The 13,810-nt window shown below is 35.5% G+C and overlaps 1 protein-coding gene across 13 annotated transcripts in view; it reads right to left on the bottom strand.

The window, feature by feature from the left end:
- APC (APC regulator of WNT signaling pathway) overlaps positions 1-13,810 on the bottom strand; it is a 149,520-nt gene that overhangs the window by 52,793 nt on the left and 82,917 nt on the right. For all 13 annotated transcript variants that reach the window (XM_043595387.1, XM_043595418.1, XM_043595451.1 and 10 more), the window contains 3 exons: positions 13,431-13,632; positions 6,565-6,673; positions 3,249-3,362 (listed from right to left, as the gene is read on the bottom strand). In XM_043595387.1, coding sequence (XP_043451322.1) covers positions 3,249-3,362; positions 6,565-6,673; positions 13,431-13,632 — 425 coding nt within the window. The remainder of the gene's footprint in view (positions 1-3,248; positions 3,363-6,564; positions 6,674-13,430; positions 13,633-13,810) is intronic.

Here is a 13,810-nt window from a genome sequence, read left to right as displayed (position 1 = left end):
GCTGACTGTTAACTAAGAGAAACTCTTGCACAACTCTTACAAGATATGAATAAGTATGTTTATCAGAGCTGTTTAAACAGTGAAAAATTACAACCTAAATGGCCATCAACCAGGAAACATACAAACTATATTATCCACACAATTACAAAAAATTATGGTAAAATGGAAGTGTGAGGAACTTTCAGCCTACCAATCCCCAGTCCCTAGAAGTTAGCTCCATTAACAACTTGATGTACATTTCCCCAGCCTTTGTGTACATGTGTATAGGAGAGTAGGGACCACCACCAGTAGGTGGTAGGCACCATTAGCTGCCCAAATATGTAGTAAACAAATAAAAAGCAAAATAAATAACCAAACTGTTAACAGAGATAGTTGGACACTGACAGTCTCACAGTCATGAGCAAGAATGGATTTTATTTTGAATTTCCCTAAACTGCTCACCAGTCATTTGTATGTTTTTACTAATCACTTGCATTTTCTTTTCAATAAAATGATTATATCCTCTACCCATTAACAAAAAAAAAGATGTCTTTTTTTTTCTTAGTTTGTAGGAATTCTTGCATTATAGGGATAGTGACTTTTTTCCCCTTTATGTGTTAAAAATATTTTCCCTTAGTTTATCTTCTGCAGAATATTTTGAAATTTTATGAAAAATTACATTTGTTGTCCTGTATTTTCTTCCATTAGTTTTAGGTTTATTTTTCACACTAAGATATTCAATCCATTTGTAATTTTTCTTTTTCTTTTTTTTTAAATTTTATTTATTTTTGAGAGAGACAGAGAGAGAGAGAGAGAGCGAGCATAAGCAGGCAAGGGACAGAGAGAGAGGACAGAATCCAAAGCAGGCTCCAGACTCCCGAGCTGTCAGCACAGAGTCCGACATGGGGCTTAAACCCATGAGCCGTGAGGTCATGACCTCAGCCGAAGTCAGTTGCTTAACCGAATGAGCCACCCAGGCACTCCCATTTGTAATTTTTCGTATACAAGGTTTGAATTAGGGATCTAATTTAATTTCTCTTCTCCCAAATAAGTTGCTAGCTGTACCTATATATTTACTGAGCTATTTACCATTTCCCCCCAAATTTATGTATTTTTATATCTTATTTATTTTTTAATTTACATCCAAGTTAGTTAGCATACTGTGCAATGATGATTTTAGGAGTAGATTCCAGTGATTCATCCCCTATGTAGAATACCCAGTGCTCATCCCAACAAGTGTCTTCCTTAATGCCCCTTAGCAATTTAGCCCATCCCCCCACCCACAATCCTTCAAGCAACCCTCAGCTGTTCTCTGTATTTAAGAGTCTCTTATGTTTTGTCCCCCTCCTTGTTTTGTATTATTTTTGCTTCCCTTCCCCTATGTTCATCTGTTTTGTATCTTAAATTCCACATGAGTTAAGTGATATGATATTTGTCTTTCTCTGACTAATTTCATTTAGCATAATACCCTCTAGTTTCATCCATGTAACTGCAAACCCAAAATTTATGTATTTTTAAGGTACCCGATAAATTCTGAATTTTAATACAATGAAATGTATCAGTTTTTTCTTTCACAAATAGTATTCTATATCTTGCTTAAGAAATCCTTTTTTACTCCAATATTAGAAAGATATTCATATATATTTTCTACTGAAAGGCTTATTTTTAAAGTTTTACTTTTTATTTATTTATTTTTATTTATTTATTTTTTCAACGTTTATTTATTTTTGGGACAGAGAGAGACAGAGCATGAACGGGCGAGGGGCAGAGAGAGAGGGAGACACAGAATCGGAAACAGGCTCCAGGCTCTGAGCCATCAGCCCAGAGCCTGATGCGGGGCTCGAACTCACGGACCGCGAGATCGTGACCTGGCTGAAGTCGGACGCTTAACCGACTGCGCCACCCAGGTGCCCCAAAGTTTTACTTTAAAAAAAAAATTTTTTTTTTAAATGTTTATTTGTTTTTGAGAGAGAGAGAGAGAGGCAGAGCATGAACAGGGGAGGAATAGAGATAGGGAGACACAGAATCAGAAGCAAGCTCCAGGCTCTGGGCTGTCAGCACTGAGCCTGATGTAGGGCTCGAACTCACAAACCGTGAGATCATGACCTGAGTCGAAGTCGGACACTTAACTGACTGAGCCACCCAGGAGCCCCTTAAAGTTTACTTTTGGCATTTAAGATGTTAATTTGAACAGATGGGGGAGGTAGTGAGAGGAAATTAACAAAAGTTATTATATGCATGTATCATAACATAAGTAATATAGATATATTAGTTGAGCCTCTAGCCTCATTGTGAAAATAACAGGTATGGACTACAAAATATATCATGGTACTGGGGCTTAAGTATCTCCTTAGTCTACCACCATACTCTAGCATAAAGCAAATATACATTGTGTTTAGGAAACTACCATATAAAAGATAAAAACTACAGTTTGGGGATGTAAAATGTCTTGTATTAGTGATTTACTTCTTGGAATAAAAAATGTATTTATACCATACATACAAATGTAGGCCCTCCCTTTTATTGACTATTCCCTTAAATAAAATCTTTAAAATAATGTTTTCCTCCCAGTTTGTTATAAAAGTTTTCCTTTTTTTGTTTTTCTTTCTTAATGCCCATACTTGCTTTGAAACAGACAAGGCAAACGGTAAGGCCTTGTCAGGGCTTAAAACATTAGCGAGTAATACACTTGTGTAAATACAAAGTGCTAAATTCAATAATGTATGAAAATGCTTGACAAATAGCAAAGCTATTTAATATTCTTTTCTTGACATCAATTGAGGTAGAAATATGGGAATGTTCTCCATCCAACTCATTTCACCTCTCCCTGTGTCCTCTTTCTATATTTCCTTCCTACTTTCTTTAAGGGAGGTCTTCCCTTTTTTGTGTACAACTTAAAGAGCAGTGAAATATTCTGAATGTCATTACACATACTTAGATTACAAGAAGCAAAAATCTCAAAGGAGAAGTGAAGTTAACTATTAGCTACCAGATGACCAGCATCTAACACTTTTTCTCTCTTACTATTCCAAGGCACAGCAGAACAGAATCAGGGAAATGAAATACGGTAGAGGCAGAATCACGTGAACATTGGTTATGATGCGCAGCAGCCATAATAAATTATTATTCTGAAACAGTGCCTAAGTGAAGGTAGACTTATAAATATCTTTAATAATAAAATTTAATCAATGTTAACAGAGCTATAATTCATCACACTCTTAATAGCTCTCCTCTAGCCTGTGCTGTTTTACAATTTAATAATAAGTTACCTGTGCTCTTTTCTCCATATCCTGGCAAGTACCTAGTTGTTCTTCCATTGCAACTCTGATTTGCCTTGCTTCATATTCCAATTGTCTTCTGGTCATATCTGTTTGTAAGGAAAACTAAAACCACAAATTAAATTGAAATGCTAATATCTCATAAGTTTATCAGTAAAAACAAAAAGCATATTAATGCCTAAAAAGAAAATGAATACCAAATATGTAAGTTACTACATATAACAAGATTATTTTGTTCTTCCAGGAGTCCTAAAATTTGATTATAGGTGCTGGGCTCAGTCTGGGTCCCTGATGTGAAATACTGAGTTTAAAACTTTTACTGCCCTGTAGCCACAAATGGCTTTACTTAAATTGTACTGATTCATTTAAAATATATAACTGGTCCAGTTAGGGTAAACCTATCTTCAGTTCCCATATTATCCTCTGCACTGAGGGGGTACTACTTTAATTACTAAAAACTAGCATATTAATGTGGACAACATAGAAAAATCAAGAAACCATCCATCATCCTTAAGTTTGTATCTCAATTTAAGGATTGTTATAAACATGTAGATTAAACAAAGAAACTCTCCCCATTTGCAAAATGAAGAAAATGGGACAAGGAAAAGCTTTTACATAATATAGATAATCACATATTGCAAGACAACACAAACTTTTTGGTAATTCAAAAAAGCAAAGCTGAAATAAACAAAAAGAAGTTCTTCATACAGGAGGGTGTTAATTCATTAAAAAATCAATTAACCCTATAGTTAAAATCCCGGGCACTAAGATAACTGCTAGACATACAAAAGGATGAAAAGGACAAGGTAATGAAACTTATAAACACATGCCTGGGTGGCTCAGTCAGTTAAATGTCTGACTCCTGATTTCGGCTCACGTCTGATCTCATGGTTTGTGAGATCAAACGCCATGTCAGGCTATGCACTGACAGCTCAGAGCCTGCTTGAGATTCTCTCTCTGCCCCTCTCCTGCTCATGCTCTCTCTCTCTCTCAATCTCTAAGTAAATGAATGTAAAAAAAAAAACAAACACAACAAGTGGTAATAGCTAAAATATGATTAAATAAAATGATAATGGGCCATGAAGGAAATGAGGAAGAGCTATAGATTTTTTTATGCTCTATATGCCTAGCAAAGAGCTGTGTCAGACCTGTGTCTGACTCAGAACGACATTCTGTAGGTCCAAGGATTCCAAACTACTTTGTGAGTTAAGTTAGGGGAACTCTCACCCTTTTCCCTTTCAATAATGTGGATGACACTCTACGGAGAATGTATTTCTATAGGCATACCCAAGTTATGGGTTGCAACACAGATGAATTAGTCTGTATGTTATTTCTAATTCCCAATGAGCCAGTTCTAACTCCACTTACTTATCCTCCACTTTCCAAAGTTCCCGCAAAAAATAAAAAGGTAAACATGACAAAGTATGTTGCAATAATGTGGTTTAGATCTGATGTTTTAAAAGCAATGTCTAATATCTTGGTATTTGCAAATGAATGTGTTCTTAACTTGCTTCCCAATATAAATGCAAAAACTGTGAAATTAAAAAAAATATTTATGATATACATGCAGTTTACATTTGCTAATGTTGCCAAATGGTCTATAATGTCTTATATATGCCAATAAATAAATGGTTATTTAATAAATATGGGAATAATTTATTTGACAACTCATCTCTGTTTCAGATATTAACCAGTTATTCTCTTAAGTTGTCACATAGATCTAAGCACTTTCTTAAACCTGATTACATGTAGACAACTGGACTCTAAATTTTTTTGTTCTAATTACCAAAGTGAATGGAGAGCAATATGCTTAGGTATTTTTTATTTAAGAGTAAAAATCCCACCAAACCTTCCTGAGTTCCTAATCCCTGAATCCAAGAACTTTCCATTAACTGTTCTTTCACTATCTGAGTCTCCTTAACTCCCCAGAAGATGTCAAGGACACTATCAGGAAAAGAGATCCTTTCTCTTCCTCTCAAAATCTTGTATGATTGTTCTAGGAGACAGTGCATTTAAGCTTCTGGTTCCAGCTCCTGCCAGACAATGCCCATGAGGAAACCTGGCTAAGTACATGTTTTGAAAAAAGCATTCCTTCTTCCTTTTTAAAAAATGTTTATTTTTGACAAAGTGAGCGAGTGGGGGAGGGGCAAAAACAGAGGGGGACAGAGGATCCAAAGCAGGCTCTGTACTGACAGCAGAGAGCCTGATGTGGGGTTCAAACTCATGAACCATGAAATCAGGACCTAAGCTGGAGTCAGAGGCTTAACTGACTGAGACACCCAGGCACCCTGTGTTCCTTCTTTCTACTTTTGCTTTTTCATTTGTTATATTCTCTCAAAAATGTCATTAGAAAATGAAAAATCTAAGCTAAGAGAGAACAATATATTTTTTAAAAATATTTTCTAACGTTTATTTATTTTTGAGAGAGAGAGAGATAGTCAGAATGAGTGGGGAAGGAGCAGAGAGAGAGGGAGACACAGAATCCAAAGCAGGCTCCAGGCTCTGAGCTGTCAGCACAGAGCCTAACACGGGGCTTGAACTCACAAACTGTGAGATCATGACCTGAGCTGAAGTCCAAGGCTTAACCCTCTGAGCCATCCAGGTGCCCCAAGGACAATATAATTTTAATTAACCTATTTTTTTTTTAAACTGTAAAAAGTATTTATGGATAACAGTAAAATATAATTTTGTTTAAGATTAATGTATTCCAGAACATTCTGAAATACTCTTACATGTGTCATCCCATGAATAAATTAGTTGACATGGAGAGCTTGTGTGGGGAAAGAAAATCTGACAAGATTAAATTTTTTTCACATAGTTATATTTGCAAACCAAATTTTAGTACTTGTAAAAAGTCCTAAGATCCTTGCCAACAGCTTTTGTCATTTATAATAACTGGAATAGCAGTCAAATTCTTTTCAAAGACACTTTAATTGCAAAAACTATATGGCATGTACTATGGTTAAAAAAAATAGATGGTAATAAACAATTCTACAGAGTACGTTTGGTAATTAAACAGACAGAATAAAAAACCAGTTGCCTAGTTGAATCCTGAGTCCTTTAAAATTCAAACTTAATAGATTTTCTTAATTAGGGGCTGAAAACAAATTATTTGCTTGAGTATAATGAAGTTTTATCACCTTTACAAACAAAAATTCATTAACTATTATACATTTGAGTTTAAAGTTAGATAAAACATAGTACAGTTTACAGAAAACTAAAAACGCAGTTATCCTGAATTTTTAATGAGTAACAGGTATTTTAAAAGATCAAGTTACTAAAGTCTAAAATAAGCTAAGTTACTTACATTTTCAGTTAAAGGAAGACTATCTATTCTTTTAGTGAGATTCTGAAGTTGAGCATAATACCAGTCTTTTTCCTTTTCTTCTTTGTCAAGATCAGCAAGAAGTAATGATCTGTTTTTCAAAAAAAGGGGAAGTTTACAAAATGCTAACAGAATACATAACAGTAATTCTTATCAGCTGTAATTGTAATGTTCTCTATTTAAACTAAAGTACTATTAATGAGGAAGCAGAAAACTTAGTGATTTTAGATTTTTGAAGGTGGGACTTAAAATTTTATAATCATTAAAATTTGAGTATTAAAGTTTTTTACTTTTCCACCTAAATAAGATGTTAAACATCCTAACTAGAATGTTCACATTTCAACCAAAGGCTTTCTTCACATTTAGCATAGTCTAAGAATATGATAGTTTACAGAAAAAAGTACACATATAACAAAACTCAAAGTGAATATAAGAATAAAAAGCATAATAGAGGAGTGAAAAAAACCAATAATTATACAAAAAAACAAACCTAGAGTATAGGAAGCCACTGCACTGGACAGACATGGCTTTCAGCTTCTCAGCAGCCAAAATAACAAGAAATATTTTGTCACTGTGTATTTCTCCAAAGAAGACATACAGATGGCCAACAGACACATGAAACAATGCTCAACATCACTCATCATCAGAGAAATGCAAATCAAAACTACAATGAGATATCATCTCAAACCTATCAAAATGGCTAAAATAAAAAACAAGAAACAACAAGTGTTGGTGAGGAAAAGGAATGCTCATGCACTGTTGGTGGGAATGTAAACTGGTGCAGTCACCCTGGAAAACAGTATGGAGGTTCCTCAAAAAATTAAAAATAGAACTACCCTCCAATCCAGCAATTGCACTACTGGGTATTTACCCAAAGAATATGAAAACACTAATTTGAAAAGATACATGCACCCTGTGTTTAGTGTAGTATTATTTACAATAGCCAAATTATGGAAGCAACTCAAGTGTCCAACGATAAATGAACAGATTAAGAAGAATAGAGAGAAAAAAAAAAAACCAATGGAGTACTACGTGGCAATGAGAAAGAATGAAATATGGCCCTTTGTAGCAACATGGATGGAACTGGAGAGTGTGATGCTAAGTGAAATAAGCCATACAGAGAAAGACAGATACCATATGGTTTCACTCTTATGTGGATCTTGAGAAACTTAACAGAAACCCATGGGGGAGGGGAAGGAAAAAAAAAAAAGAGGTTAGAGGGGAAGAGAGCCAAAGCATAAGAGACTGTTAAAAACTGAGAACAAACTGAGGGTTGATGGGGGGTGGGAGGGAGGGGAGGGTGGGTGATGGGTATTGAGGAGGGCACCTTTTGGGATGAGCACTGGGTGTTGTATGGAAACCAATTTAATAATAAACTTTATATTGAAAAAAAAAGAAGAATGGAGATGTGTGTGTGTGTGTGTGTGTGTGTACACACATATATATACACACATACATACTATGGATTACTCAACCATAAAAAAGAATGAAATCTTGCCATTCACAATGACATGGATAGATCTAGAGAGTATAATGCTAAGTGAAATAAGTCAGTCAAAAAAGACAAACACATACCACATGATTTCACTCATGTGGAATTTATGGAACAAAAATGAACAAAGCAAAAAGAGGCAAACCAAAAAACAGACTCTTAATTAGAGAGAACAAACTGATGATTACCAGAGAGGAGGTGGGGGGGGGGGAATGGGTGAAATACATGAAGGGTGATTTAAGAGTACACCTATCATGATGAGCACTGAGTAATGTACAGAACTGTTGAATCACTATTGTACACCTGAAAATAACATAACACTATATGTTAACTGTATTAGAATTAAAAAAAATTAGTTGCAGAAACTTAATAACAAAAAAAGAAATATATTGTTACTGTACAACAATAACAACTTATTCTCAGAGAAACTTTTTCTTAGTTTGGAATTTGAAAATTTGTTAGGTAATTCCTGGGCAACCCAATCAATGTCTTCAATAACAATATCAAGATATTCTATATCTGATCATTATAAACATAAATGCAAAATAAGAGTGTTAATTTGGGATAAAACTCAGTAGGTACAAAAAGTCTGTGATTTCCTATCATGTGGCTCTTTCCCAAAGTGACCTCTATTATCATTTCCTGGTGTATACTTCCCAGAGATATTCTATAAAAATGTAAGAATCTATGTGTACACTTACATGTACATTTAAAATTTTTTTTAATGTTTTATTTTTATGTTTTGAGACAGAGAGAGACACAGCATGAACGGGGGAGGGTCAGAGAGAGGGAGACACAGAATCTGAAGCAGGTTCCAGGCTCTGAGCTGTCAGCACAGAGCCTGACGCGGGGCTTAATCGAGCTCACAGACCATGAGAAGCTGAGTCAAAGTCAGAAGCTCAACCAACTGAGCCACCCAGGCACCCCACATGTACATTTTTAAACATGAACAGTAGCATGTTATTCTATGTATTATCCTATTAACCTTTTTTTCACTTAAAAATCTATCTTGGGAGATCATTCTATGTCAGAACATAAAAAGGTCCTACATCTTTTTTGCTAGCTGCAGAGTACTGATGAATCTATAATGGGATACCCTGTAACTAGTTTTGTTTTAGAAGGAACACAGGGCCTTTCAAAATTTTTGCTGTTATAAACAATGCTGCACTGAATATCCTTATATATAACCCCATTTCACAAATGTGCAAGCATGTGTTTAAGATAAATTCCTAGGGTATGTAAAATTTTAACTTACCATTCTTATTACATTGTTATACCAACTTATACTCCTACCACTTTCACTTGATAATGTTTTATCAATCTTTATTTTTGCATATCCAGTTTTTTTAATGGTATATCAACTACAGTTTTAATTTGATTTCTCTTAGTAAGGTTAAGCACTTTTTCTTTATTTTTTTAATGTTTTTATTTTTATTTTTGAGAGAGAGAGACAGAGACAGAGACAGGGGCAGAGAGAAAGGGAGACACAAGTCCAAAGCAGGCTCTAGGCTCTGAGCAGTGAACTTGTGAATCGCCAAGATCATGACCTGAGGCAAAGTTGGATGCTTAGCTGACTGAGCCACGCAGTCACCCCAGGATAAGCAATTATTCAATTTGAAAACCATTTGTATTTCCTTGCCTGTAATTTTTTCTTACTTATTTATAGGACCTCATCCATATTAAGAATGATTGTACTTTGTCAGTTATATGGGTTGTAAATGTATTTTCTCTGTTTATCACTGGTCTTTAAACTTTGTTTATAATGCTTTTGCCATGTAGCAAATTTTGAATTTTTTTTGTAGTCAAATTTGTGGATATTTTCTATTATGGCTTCTGGGGTTTGCTCATTTACAGAGATGATCTCCACTTTAAAACTGTTACTTTAAAATTCCGTTTGATTATATTGTTTTGCAAAATATATATACATGTGAATGTGAAAGGTTCTATTCTTGCTAAAATCCCCTTTCCATTACTGAGAAACAATTTAAAAAATAAGAAATATGCCTTCATTTTTGATGTGGCAAGCTTAGTAGTGAGGGAATCCATGGAAAGACAGTAAGCCCCTGCTTACGATTGTAGCAATGTTGGGGGAGGTGCAGACTAATGAGAATCTACCTTATCCCTCCCATTTCTGACGACAGAAGCAGGAGAAAGCACAGGAGAAAACCTAAACTCCTTTCACAAGCTGGCATAAAGATGAGATCTGATTTTATTTTTCAGTGTTTCCTGGTGAGTACCCACAGGACCTACCAGGACTTAGAGGTCATGAAGAGAGAGAGATAGATGGTGATGCTGCTACTTCCTCTGATTACTCTCCAATAAATGGGCTCATCATTAAGTAACAGCTGGATGTTAAAAGTGCTTAAATTGATAGGCCAATGTTAGTGATGACGGTGGAGGGGAGGGACAAGCTGTTATTGTTAAGGTTAAGGTCAAACTGTGATAAAATGCTCTGAGGAAGCCAAGCTCACAATGTCTTGAGCCAAAATGTTAACAAGTGGTTAAATGATAGTGGTTGACAACACCGTTTAAGGCTCAGAACTAAAACTAGGTCTAGACCCAGAGACAGATAGCTCTTTAGGTTTGAGCTTAGTGATTATTAACAATTTTCTTTAAAAAGTAAATCTTGTGCCTTCTTAGTCTTCTAACTTAGGGTCATCTAAAAGAGCATGGCATGTATATATTAGGTATTTAATAAATATTTGTTAAATGAGTGAATAGCTAACATGATGATAGCCTACATTTATTGAATGTTCTAAGGACCAGACACAGTTCTAAATATTTTTTCTTTTTTTTAAGTTTATTTAGTGTGTGTGTGTGTGTGTGTGTGTGTGTGTGTGTGTGTGAGAGAGAGAGAGAGAGAGAGAGAGAGAGAGAGAGAGAGAGAGAGATGGGGTGGGGGAAGAGAATCCCAAGCAGGCTCCACACCGCCAACACAAAGCATGATATGGAGCTTGAACTCATGAACCACAAGATCATGACCTGAACTGAACGCAAGAGTCAGACGCTCAACTGAGCCACCCAGAAGCCCTATTTTTAATTTCTTTTTCTCAAAAGTTTATTTATTTTGAGAGAGAGAGAGCAATTATTTTTTAAATCTAGTTTAACCCTCACAATACCCTTTGAGGTAGTTATTCTTAGGCTCACTCCTCAGATTGGAAAACTGAGGTTCAAAAAGATTACAGAGCTGTGTAGCTGGGTTTGAGTCCTGGCTTGACTACTTTCTAGCACTTATCTTGGGCGATAAAGAAAACAAGAAAAAAAGAGACAAAGAGAGTGAATCTATGATTTAAGAGAGGGAAAGAAAGAATAAAAAAGAGAGAGGAGAAAGTCATCAAAGAAATCACGTAACAGAATTTTCAAAAGTTGAAGGAAATATATTTCTGGATCAAAAGGGCACAGTGATTATCCAGCATAATGAATGAAGAAAACATGTATACTGAGGCATTCTAAAAGCTTCAAAAGAGGGGAAAATGGCTACCTACAAAGGAATGAGAATCAGATTGGTATTAAATTTCTCATCAATGACATTGATAATGAAGAAGGAAAATGAGTTTGACCTTAGACCTATCTGAACTAGCAAATGAGTGTGACAGCAAAATAAAGATTCTGTCATACAATCAAGGACTCAATTTTTACCTCCCTCCAACACAGTGAGAACCAAGAGGGCACAAGATAAATCAGAACTACACACACACTCTCTTCTCTCTCTCTCTGCTAATAAACTCATGGCTTTATCTATGTGATGCAAAATTAGTTCCTAGGAAAGATGGTATGCTCACAAATCCTCTGTTTCTTAACAGAGTTCAAAGGGGACAGAGATGGAAGATGGTAGATGCTTGTTATTCACAACAGTGTTTCCTATAGGGTCAGACAGAAATATTCCTGGCTCGAGGTAAGAAGCAGAGACTCATGTAAACTCAAGATGAAAGAAAGCTTAACACTATTTCTGGTCCAGAAGATTAACCTATTTTTACAGATGGACACACCTAAAACCAGAGAGAGAGCAGCAAAAGGTCTTTTGCCTTTCAGTTAGATATGCTGGACATTTTTACACTAATAATCACTTTTTACAACTCTGCAAGGTAGAACCATGTTTCTCTTTTACAGGAGAAAGCAATACCAAATTTAATGACATGATCGAGATGGCAGAGCTAATATGTAATGTTTATACATTTTAATATTTCTTCAAGTTTAATAGAATTTTTAGGAATATAAAAATAAGATATTTATGCATTAAGGAATTCATAACCTTTTACAAAACATTTGAAAAAGTTCTTGGTGGGTGATAGATATTCTGGTATTTGGTGATAGATATTCTGGTATTTGTAGTGAGATGATTTTAACTTCAGTAAGAGAAGAAGTTAACACATTAGCTATGAGAAACCAGACTCATAATATATGTCAAGTAATGTTTTTTTATAAATTTTTTTTTCAACGTTTATTTATTTCTGGGACAGAGAGAGACAGAGCATGAACAGGGGAGGGGCAGAGAGAGAGGGAGACACAGAATCGGAAACAGGCTCCAGGCTCTGAGCCATCAGCCCAGAGCCCGACGCGGGGCTCGAACTCACAGACCGCGAGATCGTGACCTGGCTGAAGTCGGACGCTTAACCGACTGTGCCACCCAGACGCCCCAAGTAATCTTTTTTTAAGACACTGAAACCGATAAATTAAGAAGCGTTTCAGGGGCGCCTGGGTGGCTCAGGAGGTTAACGGTCTAACTCTTGATTTCGGCTCAGGTCATGATCTCGGAGTTCTTGCATTCGAGCTCTGTGTCCTGCTTGGAATTCTCTCTCTTTCTCCACCCCCACCCCCCAATCTCCTCCCCTCCTCTCTCTGTCCCTCCCCAACCTGTGTGCCCCCATGCAATCACTCTCTCCCTCAAAATAAATAAACAAACAAAAAAATAAAGGAATGTTTCATTTGTGGCCACTTGTAATAGGCCATCCCTAATGGAAAGTTACCTTATACTGGCTCTGGAGTTATTGAATTTATTTCAAAAGGTACCAAGAAATTCAATTAAAAATCAGTTACATATTTTAACTTGGTGTAACTATTATGATCATCTATACAGGGCACTTGAAGCTTTTAAGTAACAAAGTACAAAACTTAGAATCCCAGGAATTGCCTCTGTTACATTTTCAGATTTAATTTTGCCTCTTTACATTTTTAGATTTAATATAAGTATGATCAGTAACATACTATTTTTGAATTAATAAATGCAAATGCTCTCTTAAGTGTTAGTGATCATCTGCCATACATGCTTCGTAAATTCCTATCTTGTATTTACAAAATGACAAAATAATGGAAAAAACTGAACATTCAAGTTTACTATTTAATGAAGAAAAGTTACCTTTCTTTCTCAAGTTCTTCTAAATAACCAGTATTTTCTCTGCTTCCATTTACAAACCCTCTTTTTGGAAACGAACCCATAGGAACAGGACTGCACTCTCCTGAACGACTAGATACAGATCCTTCGCGGCTTCCATAAGAACGGAGGGACATTTTTGAGCGTAGTTTCACTCCAGGGAAATTACTGCTATCTAAATTAAGTTCTAAATAAAAGAGAGACAAGTTTTTATACAACAATTGCTTTAAAGTGGCTAAAATATTGCTAATGCAATTAAATAAAATATTAGGTTCATGTTTTAGTCCTCAAATTTTAACCCATAATATAATTGCATATACATTATATTACATAATGCCTGTAGGAGTAGCAAATTTATGCAGGGA

Source organism: Prionailurus bengalensis, chromosome A1 (assembly GCF_016509475.1).
Source record: "Prionailurus bengalensis isolate Pbe53 chromosome A1, Fcat_Pben_1.1_paternal_pri, whole genome shotgun sequence".
NCBI classification, from domain to species: domain Eukaryota; kingdom Metazoa; phylum Chordata; class Mammalia; order Carnivora; family Felidae; genus Prionailurus; species Prionailurus bengalensis.
Note: the sequence above shows the minus strand (reverse complement) of the source record. Positions and strands in the feature narration are given on the sequence as shown.